The 27,683-nt window shown below is 41.0% G+C and overlaps 2 protein-coding genes across 4 annotated transcripts in view; both read right to left on the minus strand.

The window, feature by feature from the left end:
* Nucleotides 1–2,585: 2,585 nt before the first annotated feature.
* Nucleotides 2,586–27,683, minus strand: part of JADE3 (jade family PHD finger 3) — a 162,993-nt gene continuing 137,895 nt past the window's right edge. For all 3 annotated transcript variants that reach the window (XM_060087582.1, XM_060087583.1, XM_060087581.1), the window contains 5 exons: nucleotides 25,711–25,878; nucleotides 22,968–23,084; nucleotides 10,341–10,811; nucleotides 8,730–8,847; nucleotides 2,586–5,647 (listed from right to left, as the gene is read on the minus strand). In XM_060087582.1, the coding sequence (XP_059943565.1) occupies nucleotides 4,740–5,647; nucleotides 8,730–8,847; nucleotides 10,341–10,811; nucleotides 22,968–23,084; nucleotides 25,711–25,878 (1,782 nt within the window). In that variant the 3' untranslated portion in view covers nucleotides 2,586–4,739. The remainder of the gene's footprint in view (nucleotides 5,648–8,729; nucleotides 8,848–10,340; nucleotides 10,812–22,967; nucleotides 23,085–25,710; nucleotides 25,879–27,683) is intronic.
* On the minus strand, nucleotides 20,094–20,729 carry LOC132482581 (olfactory receptor 2J3-like). Its single transcript, XM_060087903.1, is given in 1 exon segment — nucleotides 20,094–20,729. A coding segment is annotated over 1 exon segment (636 nt).

The raw sequence follows: 27,683 nt of genomic DNA on the forward strand, positions 1-27,683 counted from the left end.
GCTTTTAGAGGTCACCTGCATTCCTTGGCTCACGGCCCTTCTTAGCATCACTCCAACCTCTTGCTTCCATGATCACAACTCCTACTGCTACTGACGCTGATCCCCCTGCCTCCCTCCTAAAGGTACCCTTGTGATTATACTGGTTGGGCTCACCTGGATAACCAAGGATAATTTCCATATCTCAGGTCCTTAACCTTAATCACATCTGCAAAGTCCTTTTTATCATGCAGTGTAACACATTCACAGGTTACAGGGATTAGAATGTGGACGTCTTTGGGGGGCCATTATTTAGCCAACTACACTCAGTTACAGGTTAGACTAGCTATGGAGAAGGCAAGTTCACCAGGTCCTAGCTCCATCGCGAGGCCTGTCCACTCTAGATTTGTGTGAATTATCTTGCTCTTTGGATGTGAGCTTCTAAACTGTTTGCCTTTGTGTCAGATGACTAGTCCAATCTTCTGTCCAGGATGGCAAGAATGGAGCAGTACAGAACTCATGAGTAAACCCCCTCTCAGGTTGTTTTCTTCAGGGAGAAGCCGAGCAGAAACTTGCTGTAGTAAGTACAGCTTAATCAGCCCAATTCCATCTTTCTAGTTTGTTTATAACCTGACAATCGGTAAAAATAAAGGAAACTAAGAAGGTGGGGTGGGAGGAGTAGTCAGGGGAAGAGAAATTAATGCTTGGGGTGTCCAGGCTGTGAGGTTGGAATGCTCACACCCAAACCCACTTTAACAAGATGAGAAATGATGGATGCTCTGAGAGTTTGTCAAGATGATTAATATATTTAGGGAGCATCAGGTCAAAGAACTCATCAGTGACTGGACAGGGCAGGAAGCACCAATCTGGGGCGTGACCACCCCCGTCATCTTGGCTCATTTCAAAGACAACTATCCTCATGGTTTCAGGTCATGCCATCTGTTCCAATCCATGAAGTAAAATTAACTGAATTCACAGAAGCCTCCTTCAACAATGACGAACTGAGTATTACAGAGCTCCATGTGTAGGAGAGACACCCTCAGGATAGGCCTTTATTTATTAACTTAAAGTTATTTTTAAAAATCAATATGTAGGGCCTCCCTGGTGGCGCAGTGGTTAAGAGTCCGCCTGCCGATGCAGGGGATACGGGTTCGTGCCCCGGTCTGGGAGGATCCCATATGCCGTGGAGCGGCTGGGCCCGTGAGCCATGGCCGCTGGGCCTGCGCATCCGGAGCCTGTGCTCCGCAACGGGAGAGGCCACAACAGTGAGAGGCCCACATACCGCAAAAAAAAAAAAAAAAAAAAGAAAAAGAAAAAAAAAAAATCAATATGTAGGGCTTCCCTGGTGGCGCAGTGGTTGAGAGTCTGCCTGCCGATGCAGGGGACACGGGTTCGTGCCGCGGTCCGGGAAGATCCCACATGCCACGGAGCGGCTGGGCCCGTGAGCCATGGCCGCTGAGCCTGCCAGTCCGGAGCCTGCGCGTCCGGAGCCTGTGCTCCGCAACGGGAGAGGCCACAACGGTGAGAGGCCCGCGTACCGCAAAAAAAAAAAAAAAAAATCAATATGTAATTGCTGCTTTCCATAAAACTTGAAAATAGGTGAATTAAGGTTGTGAAAATCTAATAAGCATTTGTTATAAATAAGATACATTTTTTGAAAATATCCCATGAAGGTTATTCAGTGGTGAATAAGGTTTTAATTCTATCATGTATTTTTCCTCCATTCTTAAGGGTCAGCAAGCATGCTGAGGATTGTAAAGTCCTGGAGGGAAAAAGCCCCGGGACTGTGCATCCTCTAGTTTATTCTATGAATTTAAAAGTTTCTTCAACATGAAAACAGAGGTTCACCCCTTATTAGAGATATAGACATTAGAATACACCCAAAGCTTTTGTTGGCTCTAACAGAGTGGTATTTGTCGTTTTAGTACTCCAACATTTTACCTAGAAATTTACTGAATCAAAACAGTTATCTATGAAGGAGAGAGAGGTGGTGATGGTGGAGGGAGAATGCAGGGGAAGAGGGGGAGAAGGAGGGGAAAGAGGAGATGGGGGAGAGAAACAACCTTATCTTTTAACTATGTTCACTAATGATTTACCCAATGACCTTCAGCAAATGCATTTCTCAAACATAATGAAAATGTTTATAAATGCCCTCAAAAATCCCCCATGACACTACATAACCCCTATAATCCTAATATTCTTACATGACTCCAAAATAGAATGAATATTGTAAAGAATGTATATTTAAGTGAGGCCGGATCTAAGCCTTCTGAACTTTGTGACTTTAGACAGGCTCCATTCCCCTAGTGATTTATGTTGATCCTAAGGTTCTGTCTTATCGGCCTGATGAAATCATGATTTGCAGGTAAAGTCCAATTTCCGAGTTCTCTTTGTTCCCTGGTATTGACATGAATCACGAATTTGTGCTTCTAAACATTCAATTCCTTCTTCCTTTCCCCTTACCATCTGTTTTGCTTAATGAATAAGATTTTTTTAAATATAAAAGAAACATATGTAAGCTTTTCTAAAACCCATATGCCAAAATAAAAAAATTACCACACTGACAGTAGTTAATAGTTTTCATAATTTAATGAAAAAGTATCGGTAAAAAGGTGACATTTGAAAAAAGACCGAGTTTATCTTTGAAAACTGGACTATATAAGACAAAACGAAAAAAAATTTAACAAAGAAGATTAAGAGGTAATACTTCAAACAACAGCAAAATGTAGCAAATACATTTTGGGGCAATTGAAATGTACACAACTGAAGGCTCCTTCATTTACCTAGGAAAGTCCTGTAAAAATATTACAACTATATTTCCCTGACTGAAATTATTTTAGTCAATACTCTCCCAATGGCATTACATATGGAATTTGGCTGAAGCACTTTTTCAATGTTTGCTTTTCTTCCCACTCACTCAGAACTGAAAGGCATGAAAGGACATAGGCTACTGCCCTGGCCTCTAACAGAAGGAGTTTATAACATAGCTCCACTATAATTTTATTACCATGAAGGTGTCAAATTAATATCCAACCCAGGAGAATGCAAAGAAAAAGCACAGAAACCTAGTGCATAAATAGGAGAACTACTGTTCCTCATTTGGATAGTCCATAGCTTTTTCCATTCAAACAAAGTATAGGACACCTATTACACATGCTATGGCATGTTCACACATGTACACAGGCACAAAAGAAACATTTTGAAGGTGTAGCCAAAGGAGAGGCAAAATACAGAAGTTTTCAGAAAAGGAGGAAGAAATAAAAGCAAAGGAACTCATTAACAAAGCTACAGGCTACAGGAACAAAAGCGGGGGAGAGGAAAACTGCTGAGTTTCCCATATTGACGGAGAGAAGAGGGGCCCCTGCCTTTACTGCAGCTGGGCTGTTTCACCAGGAAGCAACTTAAAAAATCTAAAATGGCCTCTTTTGTCTGAAAAGTCTCACTACATGTTCCCAAACTAGAAGAAAGAGAATACTAATTTAAGGCTAAGAAGAAAAGAGAGCAGAGAATTATAGTTGGCTTCACACTTTAAAAACTGTAACATTTTCCTCTTCTTTAAACACGAGGCAGGTATGTTTTATCTCCCACTAATGTAATTATTCTCTTCCTCCCAGAAATTAATAAAGGCTGATAGTTTGGGAACAGAGTATGAGTAACTTCTGAAAAACAGCTCCAGCCCTTTTAAATGGGAAATTACCTTGGATTCAAAGTTGGTACAAAGCTAAATTATATCCATGTGTTAAACACATGCTTTCAAATTCTGTTTGACAATAAAAATCTGTTTCAAAATTAAAGCAGGTAAGAATACTTAACCTCTCTGCATTTTACTATATCTTAATTATACCTCAATAAAAATTTTATAAACATTAAAGCAGGTATACAAAAACTGTCAGCCAAACTTATTTAAGTCAAACTTATTTGAAAACAATAACACAAAAACCCTGACCTGATACAAACCCTCCAGAAATGTTCTCACTTTGGGAAAGGCTCTGGGATCCTTCACAAATGCCTAAACTGAGAGAATCAGAGCATCTTCCTTGGAAGTAGTACTTTTGTAAACACTATCCACAAGTTAGCCTTTTATGCTTGTCAGCTGGGTGAAATAGTTACAAGTGTGTCCCCAACAAGCAAGTCTAGGAACAGGCACTGGACACTTATAAGCATTAGGTGTATTGACTTGGTAAGTTAAGATACTGTGAAAGGAACTCAACCTTGTTCAGAGCAAAGGAAGAGAGTAGTGAGTTTGACAGTATCTGAGATATTGGTCCCTGGTCTCTCCCTGAAGAGGGTTTCCAGGTATCAGTGGAGTTAGAAACTTCGTACAGACAGGAGCTCTAGAAGTCACATGCTATAGCTTCAAAAGATAAGTAGTTTTAGTGTCTGATAATCATGGTCTCCTGCAAATCAAGGACAATGCAAGGACTCTTAATACATATGTGTATCAATGTGTTAATATAATTGGAAAGCTGCCCCAAAGTATTTACTGAGCAAATACTCTGGTCCCAGCTGTTCTCACTAGCCTCTGGCAAAAAAACAAAACAAAATAAACCCCTAAACTTTTGGACAATATGTAATTTCTATGATGTGCTCATGAAAATTGGACTTGAAACTGGTTCAAAAACTGCAAAAGCCAATTTACTGTGGAAAATTTTATCCTTTTCACTACAATTCCTCCTAACATATACTAGAATCCTTTTGGTGTATGGGTTTTCCCCAATATACGAGGCAAAGGCAAAGATGGGAGTTTTTCTTGGAATTTCTAATCACCTATGCATTGAACTGTGGGAAAAGGGATATGTCTTGCTTTTACCATGGCAATCCCGTCTGGAGTCATGGGGAGGATTTTCCCTGTCTGAGCTATCTCTCTTTACCCTAACTTTCTCTTTATTCCCATCACTTTCTGCTTCTGAATCACTCAGCTCCAAATCTGGGCAATACCCATCATTTTCCTGATATGGAGCTCTCCCTGCAGACCGCCTGACAAACTGCCTGCCCCAGAGCTGCTCCTTGGGGTTAGTATTCTTGGTTGGCTTCACATAGCACGGGAGGTCCTCTGTGGTCCTCACCCACCTGTTGGTGGTCTCCTTAAAGGACCTGCTGAAGTGTTCCATGGTAGATTTTCTAAAGCTGCCCTGACTGCCCAAGTGGGAGCTGAGCATGGGCTCCTGGTCACAGAACATCTCACTTGAGCTGTCTTTTTGGGTGACATCCCCAGACCAGCTGCCCTCCAGGCCATTGGATTTGGCAAACTTGGAGCTAGGCTGACTTTTCCCATTCCCAATGGAAGACTGTCCATGCAGGGCAGCCTGAAGGACCAGAGGCTTTCCCAGAGACTGCCCATGATAGAACTCTGGAGATGGAGTTCTCCAAGCAGGACTGGGATCCTTTGCTTCACTCCTAGCATGGCTGAGACTGGCCGGCAAGTTATTCTTGCTCTCTAGTGGATACCTTGGGTATGACTTCATTCTCATTTCTAGTGATTCCTGAGCCACCTGCATGCTCCTCATATTGCAAACAGCGGAGCTGCCGTCAGGAGAGAGAGGTCCATGATCAGGCTCTGTGGAGCTGTTTCTGTAGTCTTCCGGGGCTGACTTGGGCATTTTTAACTTTAAGGTAATTCTTGGTGGTGGGTAAAACAATGAATTTTCTAGTGCATTTGTCAAAGGAAGTCCTAAGATCAAAAAGAAAGATTCATTTTAAATGACAGAGTACATTTTCATGAAAATGGACATGACAAGAAAGTGGGGGCAGCAATACTCATAATCAGACAAAGCATACTTTAAAACAAAGGCTATAACAAAGACAAAGGATGGTGTTATATAATGATAAAGGGAGCAATACAAGAGGAGGGTATTACATTCATTAACACATATGTACCCAATACAGGAGCAACTAACTATATAAAGCAAATACTAAAAGATATAAAGAGAGAAATTGACAATAATACAATAATAGTAGGAGACTTTAACCCCACTTACATTAATGGACAGATCACCCAGGTAGGAAATCAATAGGCAACAGTGGTCTTAAATGACACAATAGACCAGTTGGACTTATAGATATCTATAGGGTATTACATCCAAAACCAGCAGAATACACATTCTTTTCAAGTGCACATGGGACGTTCTCCAGAACAGATCACATGCTAAGCCACAAAACAAGTCTTAACAAATTTAAGAGGAGAGAAATTATATCAAGCATTTTTTCCAACCACAATGGTATGAAACGAGAAATCAATTACAGAAAGAAAAAAGTGAAAATAAACACGTAGAGACTAAACAACATGCTACTAAAAAACCAATGGGTCAATGATGAAATCAAACAGGAGATCAGAAAATACCTTGAGACAAATGAAAATGCAAACACAACTTTCCAAAATCTATGGGATGCAATAAAAGCAGCTCTAAGAGGGAAGTTTAGAGTGATACAGGCCTTCCTCAAGAAACAAGAAAAAATCTCAAGTAAACAACCTAACCTACCACCTGAAGGTATTAGAAAAAGAACAAAGCCCAAAGTCAGCAGAAGGAAGGGAATAAAGATCAGAGAAGAAATAAAATAGATATTTAAAAAAACCCAATAGAAAAGATCAATGAAACCAAGAGCTGTTTTTTTGAAAAGATAAAATTGATAAACCTTTAGCCAGGCTCACCAAGAAGAAAAGAGAAAGGACCCAAATAAACAAAACAGGAAAGGAAAGAGAAGAAATAACAACAGATGCTACAGAGATACAAAAAAATCATAAGAGAATACTATGAATGGTTACATGCCAACAAATCGGACAACCTAGAAGAAATGGACAAATTTCAAGAAACACACAACCTGCCAAGACTGAATTGAGAAGAAACAGACAATTTGAACAGACTGATCACTAGTAGTGAAATTGAATTTATAGTTTAAAAAAACTCCCAGCAAACAAAAGTCCTGGACCAGATGGCTTCACAGGGGAATTCTATCAAACATATAAAGAACTGAGACCTATCTTTCTCAAACTAGTCCAAATAATCGAAGAGAATGGAACACTCCCAAATTCATTCTGCGAGGCCACCACTACCCTGATACCAAAACCAAAGACACTACAGAAAAAGAAAATTACATGCCAATACCTTTGATGAATACAGATGCAAAAATCCTCAATAAAATATTAGCAAACTGAATCCAACCACATATAAAAAGGATCATATGCCATGATAAAGTTGGATTTATTCCAGGGACATAAGGATGGCTCAACATTTGCAAATCAATCAGTGTGATACATCATATTAACAAAAGAAAGGATAGAAAGCACATGATCATCTCAATAGATGCAGAAAAAGCATTTGACAAAATTCAACATCTATTCATGATAAAAACTCTCATCAAAGTTGGTACAGAGGGAACATAGCTCAACATAATGAAGACCATTTATGCCAAACCCACAGCCAACATCATACTCAATGGTGAAAAGCTAAAAGCCTTTCCTCTAATTTCAGGAACAAGACAAGGATGCCCAATCTCGCCACTTCTATTTAACACAGTACTGGAAGTCCTAGCCACAGCAATCATACAAGAAAAAGAAATAAAAGCATCCAAATTAGAATGGAAGAGATAAACTGTCACTATTTGCAGATGACATAATTCTTTATATAGAAAACCCTAAAGTCTTCACCCAAAAACTATTAGAATTAAAAAATCCAGCAAAGCTGCAGGATACAAGATTAATATACAGAAATCTGTTGCATTTCTATACACTAATAATGAACTATTATCTCTCAGAAAGTAAAAAAAAAAATCCCAACGGGCAACATTTGTTCCCTAAGGGTCCATACTGAACACTCATAGCCCCCATCTCTACCAGGGCCTGCCACCTGTTGCTGCCACAAGCAGTTATGGGGCTGGGTCCCACTAATCAGAAGCCACATGGTCTAGGGGCCAATTTCCTTGGCACCATGGAGGCTCTTCCTGCTGTCCTTTGGTTCTTCTAGTCTTGTCCATCGTGGTGCTCTTGTGGCTGAGCTGCCCTGCTGTCTCCTGCTACACCATTCTGCTGTGACCCGTGATACTCACAACTGACCACGAGCCTTTGATACCTACCTGACACCTTATTTCTGGGTGCCTCTCTTGCTCTATAGCTGGCCCTTGGCAGAAGCTGGCTTCTGCACACCCTGCCCAGTGACCCCTGGTTGCCCAGGCTCCGCCACTGACCTCTGTGTTAAATGAGGCACAGGGAGGTTACAAATGTCTCTGAATATGACTGTCATTATTTCAGCCAAGCTCCCATGCTTAGGGCACTGTAATTATGCTCACTTGTTTCTCTCACTAAGTGGGCAGAATTCTCTGAAGGAATTCTGTCTTGCTGACTGCTCTGTCTTCTAGCTCAGCTCTTAGTCCATAGGAGGTGCTCAAAAAATATCAGTGAATAAATGAAGAGACAAGAGCCCAGATCTCCTAACTTCTGGCTAAGGATCTGTTATAACAGACTATTGTTAAGTAACCCTGGAATTAAATGTTTTCTGGAAACTAGGATCCTATCCTACTGACTTCTAAATGAATCCAATGATTTTAGAATAATTTCATGGTTCCAACTAATAGCCTCAAATATCTGTCTGGGACCTAGGTTATCTGTCCTAGGCCTGCCACTCCATCAACCCCACCCTGGGATTTCTTGCCTCATGAGTCAACAGTGAAATGGGCCACGTTATATCAGGGCTGGACTAGAAGAAATGAATTTAAAAGATTTTAAGTTAAACAATTGATATAAAATTTATACAGGTTACCTGCAGCAATTTCCTGGTTAGCAAGCTGGACTTGCAAACTGAAGATCTGTTCCTGTATTTTGCTTTGTGACAGTTTCAGCTTCTCTCGCCTGGTTATCATGTAGCACAGGTTTCGGACCTGAAAGCCCAACCCCCAGCAAATAAGAGATTTTTGTCATGTTACACAAACCTGACAATTGAAATTGTTTAGCTAAAATTAAGACAACTAAAGTCAGGTGGGGTTGGGGGGTGGTGGGTAGGTCAGGAGAGAAGACAGAACCTAAAAGCTGTATAACGAGAGCCACTCCACAGGAAGTCACGTAGCATGATCAGTCGTGGGATCATGGTTCCCATATCAATCAGTAGCACAAGCAAAATGCTCCAAAGCCACCTTCTGAAGTCTACTCTCCCTGTGGTATCATGGGGTTGATATTTATCTGCACAGCCAGGCTCGGAAAAGTGAATGATGACTTAACATTTTAGCTTTCCCTTTAGATCCCTGAGTAAATGGTGGCAATGCTGGATCCAGTACAGTTTTCTAATGAGTGCTGAATCAGCAGGATAAAGGTCTGCTGGGAAGACTGGAAGTGGCTTTTTTGCTCACACTTTCAGCTCAGCCAAGTCCCCACAGCCACAAGGGTGAAATCCTCACCCTCTCATGCTTCTTCATCTGGACAAATTACTCAACCTTTCTGTGCCCCAGTTTATTCATCTGTAAATAGGGATAATAATTGTACCTTCTTCATAGGCATGTTAGGATTATATGAGTTAATATTTATAAAATGCTTAGAACAGTGGTGCCACATAATAAGTGCTATATATGTGTGAGTTAAATTTTAAAAAGTGAGCCAAATCTATTAGTTCCCCTCCAAATTCTGGTAGCAGAGAAAAAAACAAGCCACCTCTATAATTATACTTGATTATGAGATTCTCTAGGGTAAAGACAGGGCCTAACTTATCTTTGAACCCCTACAGTACCTAATTTAGTAGATACCTGATTATATATATATATATATATAGCTAAATTGAATTATCTGGCGCAGAGGCTCTCAACCAGGGGCAATTTTGACCCCCAGAGGGCATTTGGTAATTCGGGAACATTTTTGGTTCTCACTACTGGGCATGTGGGGGTTTGCTACTAGCATCCAGTGAGTAGAGCCAGGGATGCTGCTAAACATCTTACAGTGTTCCCCACAACAAAGGACAGTCCCTTACAACAAAGAACTATCCAGCCCCAAATGTCAATAGTGCCGAGTTTAAGAAACTCTGATCTGGTGCTTTCCTAAATAAAATTCATTCTTTCTTCAGCCTGTAGTCTCATAAGTGTGTCAGTAAAATATAGCTGAGCCAATTTAGGTTCAACAGTGAATAAAAAGTAAACCAAATGAAAATTTATTTCAAATTTAAGGTTCATAGAGCATCTAAGTGAGGACGCTTCCATTCTCTGATGTGTCTACCAGAATTTCAACTAAGCCCAATGTTTGGGACCACGATGAAATCAGAAGATAAGCAAGGACACAGAAGCTTACACTATAAATGTAAATGAGCTGTGTTCTTTTAAAAACTGGAAGTGGGGTCTCCATTTCTATGCAGACCAAGACCTACACACCTAGTCACAGTTGGTCACCTTACCCTCTCTAGGTCTTGCCGTAGGTGCATAAACATTCTCATGCGAGTGTGAATACTTTCCTCTTTTGGCTGCACCAGGCCATTTTCTTCATCCTCTTTCGGAGGAAATAATGGCTTATTGAAGTTGCTTTTCCGCTTTAGTTTCCAGTAGTTATAGATAAAGTCCACAGCTAGCGTGGGCAGCCCCAGCTCTGCGGCCACATCTTCCACACGGACCAGGGAATAGAACTCCTCCTCCAGCTCCCGAAGCTTCTGTGCCCGCACGCCGGTCTTCTCGCTTTTGGTCTGGCCCTGCTCTGAAGCCCTGTATAGGGGGTACTCGGCCTCACCGAGCTTCTGCCTGTTTTGGCTGTGCTTGAGGCAGTATGACTTGAACTTTACTTCATCCCCCTCATCTAGGATGGTCTTCATTTCTAGGCTGTGCTCAAAGGCGCAGGTGACGTGGAAGGCAGTGATGCAGCTTTTCACTGAGCACTGTGGGAAGAAAAGATGTGTTAAGGCAGCAGGGCTGTGGGGGGAGAGGGGAAGCCCTATACGCCTGGGCCTAAACTGAGAGCTCATAGGAAGCAAAGGAAAGACAGGGAGAAAGTTGGTCTTAAACTGACCATGATGGACACTTTACAAGTAACCCAGGAAATCTGCTCTTATAGAAAACAGTAAAAACAGAGGCAACAAAATGTTTTTTCAAACTCTCCTTTAAATTTTAGCTCAAGCATTAAGTTTTTCCGAGAATTCTTCTTTGGCCCCTGTAAAGAGTCATGCTGTACTTTTTCTGTGACCCCAATATCACTTTATTATATGCTTCTACAATGGTCCTTTTCACACTGTACCTATAGAATAAATGTAAAATCCCTGGCCATGGCTCTTAACGACAGAAGCTGTGTCATTCATCTTTGCATTGCCATCAACTATTGAACAAGGAAGTACTCAAGAAATGCTTCTGAACAACTGAAAGAAAAACAAAATCAATATTATTGCCAGAGCAGCTATTGGTTCTAAAAAAGGGCACAGGAACTCCAATATCTAAGTAACTAACTTCTTGAAATTGGTCTTATAGAGCTGTGCTGTCCAACATGGTAGCCAGAGTAGCCAACTGACCACAAGCAGCTATTAAAATTAAAATTACATACAATTAAAATTCAATTCCTCAGTCACACTAGCCACATTTCAACCATACTGGACAGCACATATTTCCATCACATCAAGTTCTGTTGGACAGTATGGTTACAGACAATCTGGAATTAAGTTTATAATATTCTGCCATTCATAGATGCAACACATTTGTTAAGTATCACAATGGGGCATGCACTGAGGACTCACAGGGAAGCAGAGGGAACCTGGCCCATGATTGCTGGACTCTTGTGCTTCAGTTAGTCTCAATTACCATTTGTTATGGTTATGTTACAGTTTTCCTTCCAAAGATTTAAAATGCATGTGTGTGTTTATATTTTTATGCAAAGGAAGAAGGGAAAGCAATGGAGGATTTGTTTCAAAAGATATAGTGGGAATTCCCATGGTTAAAGCCAAGTCTCAAATCTTTTGGAAGCTTGCATCTGGAGGGCAGACTGCTCAATTACCTATATGTTGGGTTTTTGATAACTAAACATAGAAGATGACCTTGTATATGAATAAAGACTAAAAAAATGCAAAACCTGATAGGTCTCCTTATAGATTGAGCAATTCAACACTTAAGAGAATGCTGGCAACCATCAAGGCTTTAATGGGGGCAGATTACATTTAATCTGATTTCACAGGATAAAGAATTCCAGGGATGGAAAACAATTCAAAGATCATCTTATCCAACCTCACATGTATTATTGCTTGTACTTCCTGTAAAGTACCTGATATTCTACCTACACTGCTCCCTGCCCTCAACTCCTTCCACTTTCAGTTAAGTGGTACTCTAGCCACTTACTGTATTCCTAAAACAGCCCACCCCAACTTAGATCAACTGGAAGAGTCTGTTACATTACATCGAAGTTTGTATTCTTAAAAATTCTATGTATTTGAAAAGCCTCATGAAAATGAGGATGATGAGAGCCCCAAGCTCTACTTTTATCTGGGTACCTTTGGTTATCCCTTGAATAAGAAACTAGCTGGTCATTTAAAGCACAAGTAGCAAAAGGCACTCTTTAGCAAAAGATTAAAAGTGTTGGGCATAGTGCTCTTCTGCTGTATAATAACTGACAAAAATATGGGAAGAGAAAGCAAAAGGATTGTTTTCTATTCAAGGAGATGAGTGTGTGACATAAAACTACTACTAATGGGAAGCTAAAAACAGATCATCTCTCTCAGGTCAAATTTATAGAATGTAGAGACATAAATATAAATTACTCAAAATAAAAAGACAATAAACGAATAAGAATTGGGTACTTAGATGAAAAGTGGAATGTCCTTAGGAAACTCTGCCATAAAATCCATCTAGTTTCAAAAAAAGGTCATTCTATGATATTTATAGCTAGAAGTCCATATACCTTGGTGGTAAAGGAGAAATGCTAACCAAATAACTTTTAATTTTTTTTCCAAAAACATATATTTGGCACACTCTATTAAACAAAATGCTTTTGTATATATCTCATTTCTACTGTAATCACTTACGGTGATGGGGGAGGTTTTATTATGCGCATTTTAAAAGAACAGCTTTATTGAGATATAATTTACATACCACAAAACTCACCAATTTTAAGTATACATTTCAATGTTTTTAGTGTATTAACAGAGTTGTGCAACTATCACTACTACATAACTCCAGTACATTTTTATCACCCCCGAAAAGAAATCTCATGCCTATTTGCCACTCCCTGTTCCCAATCCCAGCCCCAAGCAACCACTAATCTACTTTGTGTCTCTATAGAAATGCCTATTCTGGACATTTCATATAAGTGGAATCATATGTGACAGTTTATATCTGGCTTCATTCACTTAGCACATTTTCAAGGTTCATCCACATTGTAGCATGTATCAGAATTTCATTCTTTTTAAAATATGGCCAAATAATATTCCATTATATTGGATATACCATATTTGTTTATCCATTCTTCAGCTGATGGACATTTGGGCTATTTTTACTTTTTAGCTATTATGAAATAATGCTGCTATGAATATCTGTGTACAAGTTTTTGTGAAGACATGTTTTCATTCCTCTTTGGTAACGTGCAATAAAGGATTAACCTTGCCAAAGAAAGGCTTGGCCCTCTGCCTCTAGCTCCTAAGAGGTAACCTCTAAACCCTTGGAATGTCCTGCCTGATAAGAGTGTCTTTATTTACCTGGGGGCCTTGGGCCATGTCAGATAGTCTATGCTAACAATGTGATTTATGGTGGAAGCTCTGAGCCACGTGGTATCAGCCTGACCTCTGGAGGGACTGGAGTCTAAGGCCAGCCATGCAGGTGGTCAGCCACGTCTATGTGACCAACTCCTAATAAAATCTCTACACCAAGACTTGGGTGGCTTTGCTGGTTGGCAGTACTCTGTGTATATTATCATACACCAGTGCTGAAAGAAGTAAGCACTGTCCACAGGATTCCACTTAGACAGGAATCTGGAAGCTCCATGCTTGGTTTCTCCTGGACCCTGCCCTATGTGCTTCTTCCCTTTGCTGATTTTAATCTGTATTCTTTCACTGTAATAAACTATGATCATGAGCATAATGGTTTTTTGAGTTCTGTGAGTCCTTCTAGTGAATTATTGAACCTGAGAGTGGTCTTGGGGACCTCTAACTTGTAGGTATATACTTAGAAGTGGAATTACTAAGACATACAGTAACTCTATGGGTAACTTTTGGAAGAACTGCCAAACTGTCTTCCACAGTGGCTGTGCATTTTACATTCCCACCAGCAATGCATAAGAGTTCTAATTTCTACACCTTCTTGCCAATAATCGTTATTGCCTGCCTTTTTGATTATTACCACCCTAGTGGGTATGAAGTAGTATCTCACTATGGTTTATTTACTTTTAAAGGGGGAAAAAGAAATAATTTTCTACCTATTCTTCAGAAATTATAGAAGAGAAATGAGTTTTTGAAATACTTTCATTAGAGGGAAAATGCTACCCTTATATGTTCACATTTGTAAGGGGAGTTGGAGTTTCTGTGGGATGAGAACTGGATCAGATAGGATGGTTGGAATAAAAATCTTTGAAAAAGAACATCAGAGACTGATTTAGGAATTAAATTGTTTCTTGCCTCTTTAAGGAAATATTTTGTCACCCCACCCCCCCACCCCGCCGAAAACAAAATAGTGTGTCCTCCTCAAAAGCAGATGACACCAGCGTTGAACACCAAGGGCTGGGTGCATACGTCCTCAGCGGTTCTTATCCTGCTGCAGGACAGTGTTCATTTGGTTGCCCTTAATCCCCAATAATCTGTGAACAGACAAATAGGTGATATCAGAGCAATTTTCTCAAAACTTGGTCACTGAAACCATGTCATAAATGATTCAAAGTCAGTCCACAAAACCTATTTAGCCACTAGGTACTTAAACTCTAGCACCAACGGTGGCCACCAGCCCTTCTGATCTCTCATCCCTAAGGGTCTGCAAGGTCGGAGGGGAGATGTCACTTGAGTTATTTAACTTTTCTCATGTTTATATCTGGTCTCCCTTAATAGACTATAAACACCTGAAGGCAAGGACCAGAAATATCTTAGAATAGGAACAATTTGTACTCACAAATAAAATTTGGAATATATGAGAAAAATATTAAGGTGCTTTCCCTCTTAATTTTTTTGATGCCCTTTAATCTTAACACTTAATTTCCATCTCTACTAGTACGACCTTTAATAGTCACTGAGTAGACGTACTTGCATTTCCCCACTTGTCAAAGATTTTCATTTGTTTTAGAAAAGTTCACTTCCCTCATAGTCAAGCTCATATTAGCCTAACAGTAAACTCATGGTGGCCCACCAATTTATTCTGACTTCACTAAACATGCATGTAACTCCAGACATGACCACATTCCTCTACTGTCGAAAGGGGCAACTACTCCAGCACCAAATGTTTTAATGATGCTATTCAGTTTGGCTGGATGAATGCTAGGGCTTTCCATCAACAAAGTCAGACTGACTCCAGGGAATAATATAAACAATAACAACAAGTACAAATACTAGTACCACTAATATCTACTGAGTATTTAGTATCTGTTAGGCACTGTGTTAAGCTCTTCACCACATTATTAAGTAGGTACTATTTTATCATATCCATTTATAGATGTGGAAACTGAGGGACAGATTTGGCAGGTAACTTCCTCAAGATTACATAACAAACAAGAGATGGAACCAGGATTTGGACCCCAGGAATCTGGCTCCAAAGGCTGTATTTTTAACCACTGTTCTTCCTTTTTTTCTCAGGGAAGGCCTAAAACATCTGGATCTAGGTCGAATGGGGCTTGAACATAAGATATATAAGGACCCTACAGGAATTCTGGAAAGGTGGCAGAGGGACTGTGTCCAGGGTTTAAGCAAAATTCAGAGCTGTATGGGGCATCTGTTTTGAACCCAGTCTTTAGGATCTGCTCCACGATTATCAGAAACCTTCATCCTCAGGAGAAAGGTTCTAGCTCCCAGATATGCAGGCTGTAGATACTGGCTAGTTTAGACCCCAAAACCACCAGTGTTAGATTCTATCCTTGTCGAATGAATGTTCCCAAATCAAAGGAAGAGGAGAGATGTGGGTATTCCCCACTGCTGGGAGATTAGGAAGAATGAACACAATTCACAGTTAAGAAATTTCCATAAAGAGTTTATAAAGCAAAATACCTGAGATGTGTTACTAATCACAAATACCCTTAAATAAACCTCTGAAAAACAAAGATGCTAATAAAACTTGACCTCCACCTATGTTCTGCTTATACTAATAGAGTAGGCTTTGTTTTCCATGGTTGACACCTAGTTTTCCTGTGGAAAAAGAGACCCAAACCCTTTTTTCCTTTTAAACCGCCGCTAAGTTAAATTCAAACCAATTAGTAATTTAGAATCTTGTTCCCTATATGGGGATCAAAACCAGTAAACAAATACAGTGTATTAGTATAGGCAGAACATAGGTGGAGAAAAATATAGCCACACTTCACAAGGTCACCTCAAGTTCACTCCCCCTCACGTGGGGGAAGATCTTTAACGCAGCCTGGCACTCACAGTGCACTTCCCCAAACCAAAAGACTATTTCACACCTCTTCTCTCCCCAAACCTTGAGACTTCACCCACATCCTCACTCTCAGCTGATGATCCTGTTTCCTATCTCACTGAGGAAATGACAACAATCAAAAAGAGCACTCTGGGGACTTCCTGATGGTCTAGTGGGTAAGACTCCACGCTCTCAATGCAGGCAGCCCGGGTTCGATCCCTGGTTGGAGAACTAGATCTCGCATGCATGCCACAACTAAGAGTTCACATGCTGCAACTAAGAAGTCCGCATGCCGCAACTAAAAGTTCACATGCCACAATTAAGAAGTCCGCATGTCACAACTAAGAAGTCCGCGTGCCACAGTGAAGATCCCACGTGCTGCAACTAAGACGTGGAACAGCCTAAATAAATAAATAAATAGGGCTTCCCTGGTGGCACAGTGGTTAAGAATCCACCTGCCAATGCAGGGTACGTGGGTTCGAGCCCTGGTCCAGGAAGATCTCACATGCCATGGAGCAACTAAGCCTGTGCGCCACAACTACTGAGCCTGCGCTCTAGAGCCCGGTGAGCCACAACTACTGAGCCCACGTGCCTAGAGCTTGTGCTCTGCAACAAGAGAAGCCACCGCAATGAGAAGCCCACGCACCACAACAAAGAGTAGCCCTTGATCGCCACAACTAGAGAAAAGCCCACGTGCAGCAACAAAGACCCAAAGCAGCCAAGCAGCTAAAAATAAAAAAATAAAATAAAATAAATAAATTTAAAAAAATAAAACAAAACAAAACAATAAGAGCGAGGATTCTGGGAAGATGGCAGAGTAGGAGGCATCAGGAATCTGTTAAAAAAAAAAAAAAAAAAAGAGCGCTCTGCAGATTCCCAGCAGCACACCTATCTAATACTGCACCTACACACTCTGCCTTCAAGCCTGTTACCCGGGAAGACAATCTGTGCTCTTACCTGAAGCTGCCCCTCTCTCACCCTCTTTACCCCACCCTCTCTCACCTACTGAAAAACCTCGCTCCAGCAGTTTTTCCTCTCCATGGGTCACTCTCTTTGCATGCATACTGTTATGTTCTATATGTTAACAAGTATACATACAGTAGTCTCTCAGTATCCTCGGGGGATTGGCTCCAGACTTCCTGTGGATACCAAAATCCACAGATGCTCAAATCCCTTATATAAAATGGCATAGTATTTGCATGTAACCTATGTGCATCCTCCCATACTTTAAATCATCTCTAGATTATTTATAAAACCCAATACAATGCAAATGCTATGTAATAGTTGCCTGGGCAAGGCAAATTCAAGTTTTGCTTTTTGGAACTTTCTGGAATTTTTTTCCAAATATTTTCAATCTGCAATTGGTTGAATCTTCAGATGCAGAACCTGCGGATACAGACGGCTGACTGTACATACTTGTTATTTCTTCCACCTTAAAGAGAGGACTTCTTTCCCTCACTTTTCCGGACTGTTCCTACTCCATTTCTTTGCCTTGACCCTTGGCAATGTAGCTTTTGCCATCATCACTCCACCTCAACTGCTCATCCAGGTTACCAATAATCACATTGCTAAATTCAGGGGTCAATTTGTAGTCCTCATCTTACTCCAGCAGTATTTTTACATCACTGATCTTTCCCCTCTCCTTGAAACACTTTCTTGCCTTGATTTCTAGGCTACTATGCTCTCTTGGTTTTCCTCCTGTCTCCCTGGTGACTTCTCAGTCTCCTCTGCTATCTCTCCCTACTGTCCTGACTACTTAACACTGGAATGCTGCAAGGCCCTGTGCTTGGTACTGTTCTCCTCTCTATCTACACTCCCTCCCTCAGTGATCTTACCCAGTCCAGGCTAAAGATACCTACATGACAATGACTCCCAAATTTATGTCTTCAGTCCAAAACTTCCTCCCAAACTCCAAACTCGCATAGACAACTGTCGGTTTAATATTTCCACTAGGATATCTGGTAGACATCTCAAACTTAAATGTCTAAAACTGAACTCATGATGATCTTTCCGCCCACATCTCTTCTACTTGTAGATTTTTCCATTCAGTTTATGGCAACTTTACCCTTCTCCCTGTTCAGGCCAAAACCTGGAAGCATCCCCAACTCCTATCTTTCTCTCACACCTCATACCCGCTCCACAGTTAATCCTCTTGGCTCTACTTTCAATATTCATCCAGAACCCAACCACTTTTCACCACCTCCAGGGCTACCACTCCAGACAAAGCCACCACTGCCATCTGTCAAGGATTACCGTAATAGCCTCCTAATTGCTTTTCTCGTTCCTAACCTTCCCTCCTCATAGTCTGCTCCAAATAAGCAGCCAGAGTGCCTATTTTAGTTTTTAACCTTCTACTATGGAAAAATCTACATAATAGCATAGAGAATACTATATTAAACCCTATATACCCATTATACAGACTCAATAATTATTAATGTATGACCCATCTTGATTCATCTTTAACCCCCATAGTACCCTGCCCTCCAGATTATTTTGAAGCAAATCTTAGACATCATTCCATAGAGTGATCCCTTAAAAATATAAATCAAATCATTTTACTTATCTGCTCAAAACCTGCTAACGGCTCCCCCTTTAAACTCTGAGTAAAAACAAAAGATCTTTTTTGTTTTTTAAACCTTTTGGCCACGCCACGTGGCATCTGGGATCTTAGTTCTCTGACTGGGGATCGAACCAGTGCCCTCTGCATTGGAAGCGTGGAGTCTTAACCACTGGACTGCCAGGGAAGTCCCAAAACAAAAGATCTTATAAGGGCCCTGGAAACCCTTCATCATGGGCTTGCAAACTATGGCCCACAGACCAAATGCAGCCAGATACCTGTTTTTATGTAGCCCATGAGCTAAGAATGGGAGCTAAAAATGGTTTTTACGTTTTTTAAATGGTGGAAAACAATCAAAAGAAAAAGAATATTTTATGACATATAAAATAAATTTAGAGTCCATAAATAAGCAAATGAACATGGCTATATTCCATTAAAGCTTTAAGTATCGTCTATGGCCGCCTCTGTGCTACAAAGGCAGAATTGAGTAGTTGTGACAGAGACCATATGGCCTGCAAAGCCTAAAATATTTACTATCTGGCCCTGTATAGGAAAAAACTGCCAACCCCTGACCTAACCAATCAGGTCCCTGTGTAATCTCTTTGATCTTCTCTTCCCACACACTCCATTCCATTCTCATTGGCCTCTTTCCTATCTCTCAGACAAGCCAAACACACTCCTATCTCTGGGCCTTTGCACAGGCGGATCCCTCTGCCTGGAACATTTTTACCCCAAATATCTGCATTGTCTTCTCTCACCTTCGAGTCTTTGCTCAAATGCCACAGCTACAGTGAGTCCTACTCTTACCACTCTGTTTAAACTTGCAATGTATGCCTCCTGCCCCACAATCCCCATCTTCTTACCATACTCCACATTTTTACTTTCCATAGCACTTACCATCTTCTAACATGATATTTAGTATCTATTGCTTATCACTGATTTCTCCCAAACCAAAATGTAAGTTCCATGGTGCAAAGTTCTTTGTTGGTCCACTGATAAATCCAAAGTGTCTGGAACAGTGCCTGGCACACAATTAGGCACTCAAATATTTGTTGAATAAGTGAAATTCCTTATAATCAAAATTTTAAGAGACTTTTATGACCACCACAGCAGCATACATCTCCACTTCACTGATCCATGTATCAACACATGATAATTGAAGCATGGCAGCTACCTCACAGAAAAAATTCTCCACCTGATATGGACCACAGTGAGGTAACAAGAAAGTCAACACTATTTGCACCGAAGAGTTGCTGAAACCTGTTACCCAAGCCACTGCTGCCAGTTGTTGGCATAGCCAAGAGTGCATGATAACTGTGTAATGGAGAGGCTGGCAGATAGCTACATAACGATCAAAGGCCATTACTGAAAGAAGTACACATTCAGTGGATCCTAAACTAAGGAATATGAAAAGTTAAGCTATGCATCCTAGGTAGCTGATATTTCTCCAGTGGCTTTGGATGTTGACTAGCATTTGGGGGACAGGGGAAGTAGTATATCAAAGGTCCAAAAAAGAGAGATTAGACAGAAAGAAACACATGGGGGTGTGGAGTCTGGCATCAAGGCGTGACAAGATAACGATGGCTAAATTCCCAAGGAGGGTCATTATGTAGAAAACGGAGATGGCCAGAAAAAGAACCATTTCTAGTTTGGGCCATTCAGAGAAGCCCACCAGAACAAAGCCATCAGAGTGATGAAAAGTGTTACTGAATTTTCTCATTGCTTAACACTACTTGCTGGAAACACCACAGTCAGAATTTTGAAGGCTGATTATCCTTTCCTTAGAACTTAATGCTGGTTCATGAACCTACATGCAACAGAGGAACTGGATAGGGAATGTTGAAACAAGTAAAATCATTAATGTATTTCCTTTTACTACCTCAGCAAGAAAATTAAGAATTAGCAATTATATACCTGTATTTTAACAACCATATTTTAAGCCACGGCTTTCATTTAGTAAACTCATAGTTTACTAAGTAGAGGTATTACGAAAGTAAAGGTAGTATAGATGCATTACAAAATATTTGTTATAAAAAGGTGTTGGATCTGTTAAGATTGAGAGAAACTAAGACTTCACTGGAGCTTCATTAAATCTCTAATTTACTCAGTAAAAAAAATTTTTTAAGAGTCTTAATTTGGAAAGACCTTTACAAAATGCAGAATCTAAACTCTAAGTAATAAAAACAAAACCACTGCCCTGAAATTAAAAAAACCCACTCCAGAATGTTTCTTCCATCCATCTGTTCAGCCACTATCCATCTATCAATCTAATATTTATTGTCCATTGGCCATGTTGGGGGTTTGGAGGATCTAAGGATGAGACAGTTTGAGCTTGCAGCCTACTACGGAAGCTAAGACTCATAGATAAATAACTACAATAGAGGGCAGAATGTGGCGATATGGGGCATTTTTTCTCTCACCACAGTCATGCTGCCAATTACTAACTGTTGTAAAAAAAAAATCATCCTTTAAAACAGCAAAAATGGGGGAAAATGCAGGTACCATAATAAGGAAAATAAGTAATTAACAGGCATAAATTCAATGTGCTATTATAAAATGACTAAATGATAATTATGAAAAGATGGGAAATATTTTATTTTTTAGTGGGGAGAATGCATATTACAAACTAATCTATGATGCAGTTAAATACGGATATATTTATTCAATAAACACTAATTGAGCACTGACAAGGGGCAGGCACTCTCTTTTGTGCTAGGGGAAGAATGATACATAACCTTGGCCCTCAAGGGGCTCACATGTGGGGCGCAATCAGGAGAGAACTTAGAAAAGCATAAACAGGCAATGTGTTAAGGCAGTAGACCCCATGGGAATAGTTTTCCTTAAACACATTCCCCCTTATAATTGCTAAAGTGCTATAGTTAAAATAAATAAAATCAGCAGGAAAAAAATTTTTTTAAAAAGCAAGACAAAGTATCTGATTCTGTCAAATGTAAAAACGAGTTTAAAAACTAAAAGTGTTTTCGGGGTCCAGATTGTGTTCTTTAAATACCATTTCCCAGTAAAAGAACCAGGGTTACTTGGAGGAGTGGCTGATCCCAGGTCTAGAGCAAGAAATCTACAAGATGAGCCAGATAGCAAGGAACCTCACGAAACACCTAGAGCCACTGTCCCTAAGCTATGACATCATATGGCCCCCTTTCTGTGAAGGTGAACATGCAAACCTAACTCCAACCAGACTGTATCCTATGCAAGAGGTCTGGGAAGTGGAAGGCCAGCCCTTCCTCCCCTCTCACCAGGAAATCCACCTTATTACATTTGGAATAAAAGGTGATGGAAAACTAGATTATGAAGGGTCAACCTTCCTGCCTTTTCTGGGGGTGACTGGCCTCCCCCAGCCCCATCCTCCCCACCTCCAATGTTGCTTTTGGGTGCACCAGCTACGACTTCTACTTCAAGCAGCTGAATTTCTATGCCTCAGATGTCTCAGAAAACTCTACTTGCACTACCATAATGCAACAAATATGCCTATGAGAATGACTTTCAAACCTATCAACCAGAATTTATCCATTCAGATGCATCTTTCCCTATCCAATGAGTTGCACTTAGTCCAGCAACAGGGTCATCTGTCAAATCATCCTGGAACCCAAGTCATCCATCTACAATGGGTGAGCCACACAAGAACATGGGCCTGGTTGTTTAGAAGTTATGGCTTGTTTCCACCCAGGATCATCTAGCTTCAGAGCTCACCTAATTCATCAGATCTGAGAGTGAAGGATGGAAATTAACCACCACTATGGCTACTGAAAAGAATAAGCTGAAGGGTCCAGAGGCAACATCCAAAAAAGGGGTTCCAGAAATGGTCTGTACAGTAGCAGAGCTCTATGAGTGAGTGGGAAGCCTGCTGAGTAACCTTTCAATTAGCAGGATGCTCTCACTGGGAGGGTGAGTCTGGCCAATCTGGTGTTAGCCCACTCCACCACTTCTCATTGGGACTTACCTGAATACAAGCCCCTGTCTTCAACTTGCACAGGCTGCAGACTAAGGCCCACCGACTGGGCGGAATATGGGAGACCTTTGTGATTGGTTCCATCCTCTCAGGACAAGCAATGCTGACCTACAAGTAAAACACCACCATAAGGCAGAAGGCACGAAGGCATTCCAGAAGTACCTTTCACAAACCATAAATGATGTTACAAGAAGCTCAGAACATCAAAACAATGAGGTGAGCCATGTCTCCTAAGGTTACTATGGAACTTCGAATAAATAAAACCCGTCTCTAGCCACTGCTCAGGCCTTCGATCATTTCCAGTAATATAACTGATTCATATACAGGATGAGAGGGCAGGAGTAGAGACTAGGCATGGTTACCTTAATGAATCAAAGATATCTACACTTTACTTAGGAACCAAAGAAAGCTACTAAGGAAAGGAATTAAGATTCTCAAAATCTAGCACCTCTCACATGTTTGAGATGTTGCCACATGCCTTGTGTTTTTTTTCATTTAATAATGAATGATGAAAAACAGCGGCAGTGACATAGTATCGTTGGAAAGTAGCAGCAATCTGTGTAATGAAGAGATTGCAGCACATAAGTAGAAAAGATGAGGATAACATTTTAAAACCAGTCTTTAAAATCACATTAACTATCACCAGCTTACTCTATTCTCTCAGCCAAAGTAGCTTTAAAGTGAGATTAGTCTTTGAGAGAGTGCTGAAAGAGATGCTTTTTAAAAACACGGAACTTTTTTGCGTGTGAAAATAAGGGGTCAAGCAACTTCTGGTAAAAAGTGTTTTCTTTAAAAATACATACATGAGTTTCTAAGAGAGAAACAACTTTGAAAAGTGAAGGACTGTTGAGTAAGGACAGTTAAACTAGTACAAGTTCCACCCACATCGAGAAACCAACAGTAGAAAGATCAGAGACATCTAGCACAGCCCCAGAAGTACTAGAAATCAGGTATTAGAAACCATAAGAGAATGTCAATAGGTGAGAAAGCTTCTTTTAATTTTAAAGAACTCTTCCTGAGTCATGTTCCAGACTTTTAATATTTTGAAAGAGCCTGCTTTATTAGCTGGGGAATTTGCTGCTAGAAATTAGTGATTCTCAGGCCAGAAACCTCAGAGTTCATTTCACATGTCTATTAGCTGGATGTTCTTAGTAAGAAAAAGAAACCACTACTCAAATTAAAAAAACAAACTGACTTCTATGTCCATAAGAATACCATAGTATGTACCTAGAACTTTCAGTTTAACTTTGTGAGCTCGACTGCTAGACAGATTGGACGTTAACAAGAATAAAGGCAGGCAAGTTTTAAAGAAGAGTGAATTTCTGATACAGTATCATCAGCTCCCAATAAACTGAATTCTGCAGTCTCTCTTGTTCTGCAGTTAAAATGCTAACAAATTTGCTGGCTTGGATAGGGTTTGGGGAGCGAGAATGTGAATGAGATGTCCAAACAGATTTTTTTTTTTTTTTTAAAAAGGGCAGCCATAGGGCTTCCCTGGTGGCGCAGTGGTTAAGAATCCGCCTGCCAATGCAGGAGACTCGGGTTCGAGCCCTGGTCCGGGAAGATCCCACATGCCGTGGAGCAACTAAGCCCGTGGGCCGCAACTATTGAGCCTGTGCTCTAGAGCCTGCGAGCCACAACTACTGAAGCCCACGCTCCACAACAAGAGAAGCCACCACAACGAGAAGCCTGCGCAGTGCAACGAAGAGCAGCCCCCGCTCTCTGCAACTAGAGAAAGCCCACGCACAACAATAGAGACCCAACACAGCCAAAAATCAATAAATTAAAAATAAATAAATAAATAAATAAAAACAAAAAGGGCAGCCATAGAAAGTAAGAAGTAATGTCTGGAAGCCCTCAGGAAATATCAGCAACTGAAGGACCAGATTAAATAGTGAGGGGTGGCATTCTGAATAAAGAAACTCTTAAAAAATGGACTACTACTCAGCAATAGGAAGGCATGAACGCTGACACACACTGCAATATAGACTGCTAGCCAGACAGAAAAGAGTGCATACTGCATGATTCCATTTTTAGACAAAACGAAACTATAGTGATAGAAATCAAAATGGTAGTTACCCTTGGGTAATAGGGACCCAGATAAGGACTGGAAAGTGGGTATGAGGGATCCTTCTGGGATGCTCTGTGTCTTACTTCTGGGATGTCCTATGTCTTGGTCTGGGTTGTGGTGACAGATACATACATGTGTAAAAACTTATGAAACTCTACACTTAAGATTTGGTTTTGTTTTTTTTTTTTTTTTTGTGGTACGCGGGCCTCTCACTGTCGTGGCCTCCCCCGTTGCGGAGCACAGGCTCCGGATGCGCAGGCCCAGCGGCCACGGCTCACGGGCCCAGCCGCTCCGCAGCATGTGGGATCTTCCCAGACCGGGGCACGAACCCGTGTCCCCTGCATCGGCAGGCGGACTCTCAACCACTGCGCCACCAGGGAGGCCCAAGATTTGGTATTTTTAAGGTAGGTTTTACCTTAAAAAAATCTGCCGCTCATACCTTCTGCTCTCATCCAAATTTATCCAATACCACTGGTAGTACCACCTATAAATTAATTAGCATGGGCTCACATGCCCACTTGCAAAAGGAGGATGTGAGGGAGGTCAAGTGGAACCATTGTCACCTCAGAAACTTGGGCAGGCATGAAGCATCTCCATGAAGCCTGAGTCAGACTGAACGTTGTGGGAGAGCAAATGGCCTCACAGACCTGGATGAATTCTTACCTCTGGAATCCACAGGGCACAGCTGACGTGAGCCCATTTAGTCCCTGTCCTGGTGGTCTTCATGGCCCCACCTTTTTTTGGACATAACAGACATTGTGGATGAATGCCCAGGACACAGGAGCGACACAGCCAGCTGCCTTCTGGGACCTTGAGGATGCCGTAGCAGGCCTGGAGGCACGAGGAGGAGAGGGGGTAATGGTTAGCACCTTCTCACGGGGTCAATGTCTGCTCCGGTACACAGTCACAGAGTACCCTCCACTTTTAGGAGAAAGAGGCAAATAAGGCCAAACGAGCTCATATCCAGGATTTAGTAATTTTAAAACACTCAAAAAAAAAAAAGCAACTTCTAGCATCTGTTTTAAGGTCAGCATGTGTATGAGAATTAACTTTAAGGACGATAGAGTAAGACTAGAAGGAAATACACGCAAAGGTTAGCCCAACTCTTATGTGAGTTTTGTGATTACATATTTTTTTCTTTTTTGCCTCCGTTTTCTAAAGCTTTCTCAATGATTATGTATTATAATTAGTCAGTCATATACTCACTGAACAACTTCTACATGTCATGCACTGCTGTGATCAAGAAAAAAGTGTTAAATAAGCAGAATGAAACTTCTGAGGAGCAAATGAGCTGATGTTAAAGAGCCTAACAGTGCCTGCTGCATAAAAAGCACTCTCAGGAAATTGTAGCAGTTACTTGCTTGAGTTGAAGAAAAAGGGACTTATGAATGGATCCTGAATTGAACAGAATATTAGACTAATCACAATAGTCCATAATGAGTTCTTGAAGCTACTTCAAATTCCTTACAGAATGAAGTTGGACAAATAAATAAATGAATTACTGTTGGAGGTGCGAGGAGGGAGATTAGTTTGGAAAATATTTTAGATTTCCTTTTCACTATCTCTAATTTCGCCCATCCTTCCCCCCTTACTGCTCTACTCTCACCATTAGAGACTATAGCTGGGGGTCACCTGGCTCCCCATGTAGCCTAGCATACCTTCACTACTGACTGATTCACCATCGCAGCTTCAAAGCCTGTGCCTGCCCCAGAAAGTTCACCCACAGCTCAGATTCCAGTTCCAACAGTCACCATCATGTTACCCCCGCAACTGGCCCCCTTTCCAAACTCTCTCTATCCATATCACCACCATGCTTTGCAGCTTCCAGATCCAAATTCCTTGACTCTTATTATCCACTTTCCTTCATCTACTGTCCCTTGGGCTTGCTACTAATCCCTATGGAGTGGTCACTAGACTCTGACCTTCTTCTCCATCCCTACCACAACTGCTCCATCCAAGTCCTCATTCATGTCATGCCTGGAGTGATTTATTTCTAAATTCTCTTCCTCTCCCTTCATACCTTCAATCCTTCTATTTGGCTGCCATAGTCTTCGTACTAAAACAAAGTCTTCATACCATTGCACAGCAATAAACCCTCTAAAAGCCCCTTCTGCTCCCACCCCCAACCCCATCTAAAACCTACTTCTTGAGGCCTGTTTTGTAAGGCCAACAAGCTAAGAATGGTTTCCATATTTTTAAAGGGATGTTAAAAGAAAGAAGAATATGTCACAGGGACTATATGTGGTCCTCAAAGTCTAAAATATTTACTATCTGGCCCTTCAAAGAAAAAGCCTGCTGTTCTTCACCTCAATTCTCAGATCACTGTAGCCCCTGGGTCTGCTCCACTTCCTGACTCCCACCCTCCACTCAATGTCGTTTCCCTCACCAGGTACTTAGTCGACATCATGTATTCTTCTCTACTTTAACTGTTATGTTTCATCTCCTCAGTGATACTGTAAGGTCACTGGGGGTAGGTCCTTTACCATCAATTTATCTGGAAGGTTCTCTACGCTGAGCTTGAGGAGGCGGTTTGGTAGAACAAATAAATTTCACTCAACAACTGAAGCTGGATTCCAACTAGGCTGCTGTCACAAAAGCAGGGCATCATTTTGTAAGGTCCCTAGCCTTCAAAGCTT

The sequence above is a fragment of the Mesoplodon densirostris genome, chromosome X (assembly GCF_025265405.1).
Source record: "Mesoplodon densirostris isolate mMesDen1 chromosome X, mMesDen1 primary haplotype, whole genome shotgun sequence".
Lineage (NCBI taxonomy): Eukaryota > Metazoa > Chordata > Mammalia > Artiodactyla > Ziphiidae > Mesoplodon > Mesoplodon densirostris.